Source organism: Sardina pilchardus, chromosome 16 (genome assembly GCF_963854185.1).
Source record: "Sardina pilchardus chromosome 16, fSarPil1.1, whole genome shotgun sequence".
Classification (NCBI taxonomy): domain Eukaryota; kingdom Metazoa; phylum Chordata; class Actinopteri; order Clupeiformes; family Clupeidae; genus Sardina; species Sardina pilchardus.
Genome location: NC_085009.1, coordinates 19,897,808 through 19,901,662, shown reverse-complemented (window position 1 = coordinate 19,901,662; position 3,855 = coordinate 19,897,808). Strand labels below are relative to the sequence as shown.

General features: G+C 44.3%; 1 protein-coding gene across 1 annotated transcript; it reads left to right on the top strand.

Moving 5' to 3' along the window:
- The first annotated feature begins 78 nt into the window (after positions 1-78).
- LOC134060587 (cerebellin-1-like) lies at positions 79-3,276 on the top strand. Its single transcript, XM_062517323.1, has 4 exons — positions 79-449; positions 665-748; positions 1,447-1,578; positions 2,648-3,276. The coding sequence occupies exons 1-4, from the start codon at positions 197-199 to the stop codon at positions 2,923-2,925; spliced, it is 747 nt and encodes a 248-aa protein (XP_062373307.1). The 5' UTR covers positions 79-196; the 3' UTR covers positions 2,926-3,276.
- Positions 3,277-3,855: the final 579 nt, after the last annotated feature.

The following is a 3,855-nucleotide window of genomic DNA, read 5'->3' as shown; positions in this document are numbered from 1 at the left end:
ATTCCCACATGTCACAATCACTATCATTCCACTGAGTGATTAGGATGTGGACCCTGGTCAATAAAAAGAGCCCACACTCCTGACTGAGAGAGAACGAGCACTGTGTGCGATTCTTACAGAGAGAAGAGCAGACCCTGACCGACCGAGTCGAGCCGTTGAAGCCCATTGAGGAGTGGAAAAACCGCACGCATCGAGAATGACGACTACCAAAGCTGTGCTGCTGCTGCTGCTGGTGCTGTGGACGGATCTGGGTTCGGCCGAGAGCGGAGGGAGCCATGATGAATCCGCAGGTGCACCCATAGTTCTCCCCCGGCATCCGAACGGCCTGCCCGAGATGCAGCAGATGCTGATCGAGATGCGCGGAGAGCTGGCGGAGCAGAGAGCAGAGATCAGGCTGGCTAAGGGACACGTGGACGTGGAGCTGCAATTACTGAAAATAAAAAACAGAGGTAACAGGATGTGCTTTTTTTTTTGGTTAATGGATAGGAAGGATATCTGCTGAACTGCTACTGAACTGCTACTGATCTGTGGCTTTTTTCTGTCGTTGTTTTCTGTGTATGTGTGTGTGTGTGTGTGTGTGTGTGTGTGTGTGTGTGTGTGTTGTTCTTTGTGTGCTTCTATTCTCTCTGTGTGTGTGTGTGTGTGTGTGTGTGTATTTCCACAGAACTAGAAAGGAAATTAGAGGCTCTTGAGGACAGCAACGCAGATTTGAACAGCACACTAAAGGAACTTCAGAACATCACTGAAGGTAAACAACACACATGCATACTGTACATACACACAGTGGCCCTCATTTATGAGATGTACGATATGAAACTGGCGTACACTCATTTCCACGCAAAGCATGCATTCATCAATTGGAACATGAGCGGTGGCTATGCTTGAATCTCATGTCAAGTCTCAATTCGTGTACGCAAGTTTTTGAATAGCATGGTGCAGCAGTAAATTGCTGAAGGATTGGAAAGTTGAAGAGTTGAATAAATGGAATATCTTGGACCTAAGACTTTTCCTGCACATTTGTAGCCTACTTGCCCTAATGTAGCCTGTTATGTTGACATATTCAATGACTTAGGTGACACTTTTCTGATTGTCAAAAGGAACAAGGTTCAGCTGGACTTGCAACGTCACAAATGTTTAAATTTTAGATGTATAATGCAACATGTCATACATTTTTAGGGGTGAGACCTTTAAAATGAGCGTATATAGGGGCGTGATATTTCAATTCTGCTTGCTTATCAACATAACATTTACGAAAGTTTCATGAACCACATGTAAGCCCCATTGTAAGATGATTTCTATGCTCAGTGTACACACACTCACACACACACACACACACACACACACACACACACACACACACACACACACACACACACACACACACACACACACTCCCCCCCCACACACACTCACTCACTCACTGTCTCCCCATTCTGTTTCCCACAGAGAGTAAGGTGGCTTTCTCAGTCTCCTTCTCAGTATCATCTGACGTCCACATCGGACCCCATGACAAAGACACCACCCTGGTCTTCGACCACGTCTTCAGCAACATTGGCAACACCTACTGTGTCCGCTCAGGTAAGACAGGAAACTCATCAGCATTCAGCCCACTACAGCCTCAACACATCAGCTTTGGGATACCTCAACACAGCTATACATTCAGTCCACTACAGCCTCAATACAGCTACATTCAGTCCACTACAGCCTCAGTACAGCTATACATTCAGTCCACTACAGTCTCAACACATCAGCATTCAGTCCATGACAGTCTCAACACAGCTATACTGTACATTCAGTCCATTACAGCATCAACACGGCTATACATTCAGTTGCTAAATTATTGTGTGCCTTGCAGTGATCTCTGCAGTGTATGTGTAGAGTGAATGGAATTTAAAGTTTCCGACCTGCACAAACAATGGCTGATTCTCATTTCAGTGCACTAGTGAATGAGTGAGTGAGTGAGTAAGTGAGTGAGTGAGTGAGTGAATGAATTAGTGAGTGAGTGAGTGAGTGAGTGAGTGAGTGGGTATATGAGTGAGTGAGTGAGTGAATGAATTAGTGAGTGAGTGAGTGAGTGAGTGAGTGAGTGAGTGAGTATATCAGTGAGTGAGTGAGTGAGTGAGTGAGTATATGAGTGAGTGAGTGAGTGAGTGAGTGGGTATATGAGTGAGTGAGTGAGTGAATGAATTAGTGAGTGAGTGAGTGAGTGAGTGAGTGAGTGAGTGAGTATATCAGTGAGTGAGTGAGTGAGTGAGTGAGTATATGAGTGAGTGAGTGAGTGAGTGAGTGAGTGAGTGAGTGAGTGAGTGAGTGAGTGAGTGAGTGGGTATATGAGTGAGTGAGTGAATGAATTAGTGAGTGAGTGAGTGAGTATATCAGTGAGTGAGTGAGTGAGTAAGTGAGTGAGTGAGTGAGTGAGTGAGTATATGAGTGAGTGAGTGAGTGAGTGAGTGAGTGGGTATATGAGTGAGTGAGTGAGTGAGTGAGTATATGAGTGAGTGAATGAGTATATGAGTGAGTGAGTGAGTGAGTGGGTATATGAGTGAGTGAGTGAGTGAGTGAGTGAGTGAGTATATGAGTGAGTGAGTGAACATTTCTGAACACAGCTTTGGTCTCCATGTTGATGTTCTCCATCCATCCATCCCAGGCATTTTTACGGCTCCGGCGAGAGGAGTGTACCAGTTCCGCTACCACATCTTTGCCGGGGGCTCGAACGGCGCCGGCGCCAAACTCATCAAGAACGGCGAGCAGGTGGCGGCGGCCTACAACCACAAAGCGCCGCATGACATCAACGCCTCCCAAGGGCTGTCTCTGCTGCTGGAGAAAGGCGATCGCGTGAGCCTGCTTCTGGAGGCGGGCTGGTGGGTGGCGTCGTACCGAGGCCACATGACCACCTTCAGCGGACAACTCCTCTTCCTCATGTGATGAGGCAGTGTTTAGTTTACAAACGAAGAGCTCTTTTCCAAAACGTTATAAATCCATTTGTGAAAATAGGTAATATCGATAAAAATGCAGGTTTTTTTTTTTTTGTATTGAGTAAAGATAAATCAACTAAACATAAACCAATACAGTTTCACTGAAATTATTTGAAAAACAACATTTAAAAAAATGATTTATGAAAATTCATTAAAATGGTGGATAAAGCGTTTTGGAAAATAACTCTTCTCCTCTTCCTCACGTGATAAGATGATGTTTCTAAACACACAAATGTACACACACAGAGACCTGTATTTACTGGTGTAAATAACATTAATAAAGGAATGTTGAATACAAAGATCCAGTGGGTTGTGAGCTTGGTCATTTGAAATGCAGGAACGATTCACATCTGAAGACATACTTATCCAGATCTTTGCCTAACTGTTGTGGCATCTCTGTTGGTCTGGGCCGTGTTTCCCAGATTCGTTAAGAAGCTCATTAGTGCTAAGAACTTCTTAGGAGTGTTCTTAGTGCGCTCCTAAGAAGTTTTTAGCACTAAATAGCTTCTTAACGAATCTGGGGAACCCGGCCCTGGTTTGATCTTTACCACCCGCATGTCTTTTCTTTTTAAATCATCGCCATCTTCCTCTGCGCTTCATTTTTTAAATGGCTAGTTTGCATTTATCTGTAGTATTGTAGTATTTATCTATTCATTTTCCACTGGAAGTGCACTAATGGCTAAGTTTGAAGTTTATGAAGAAGAGACAGGCTTAATACTTTATGAATAAGAGACGCTATACATCTCTGAAGACTGGAACGATGCGCTCCAAAAACAGCTTCCACCCTTCACTTTATTATTTGCCACCCCCCTCTCCCGAACTGAGCTACAAAAAATACCACCAACATTGCCACACAGCAAGTTTCTATTCTATTCTATTC

What these genes read in the sequence shown, in the direction of transcription:
- LOC134060587 (XM_062517323.1), top strand. Translation starts at nt 197, where the DNA reads ATGACGACTACCAAAGCTGTGCTGCTGCTGCTGCTGGTGCTGTGGACG. An exon ending in ACTGAAAATAAAAAACAGAG is followed by an intron (nt 450 to 664) that starts GTAACAGGATGT and finishes GTATTTCCACAG; the next exon opens with AACTAGAAAGGAAATTAGAG. An exon ending in CACCTACTGTGTCCGCTCAG is followed by an intron (nt 1,579 to 2,647) that starts GTAAGACAGGAA and finishes CATCCATCCCAG; the next exon opens with GCATTTTTACGGCTCCGGCG.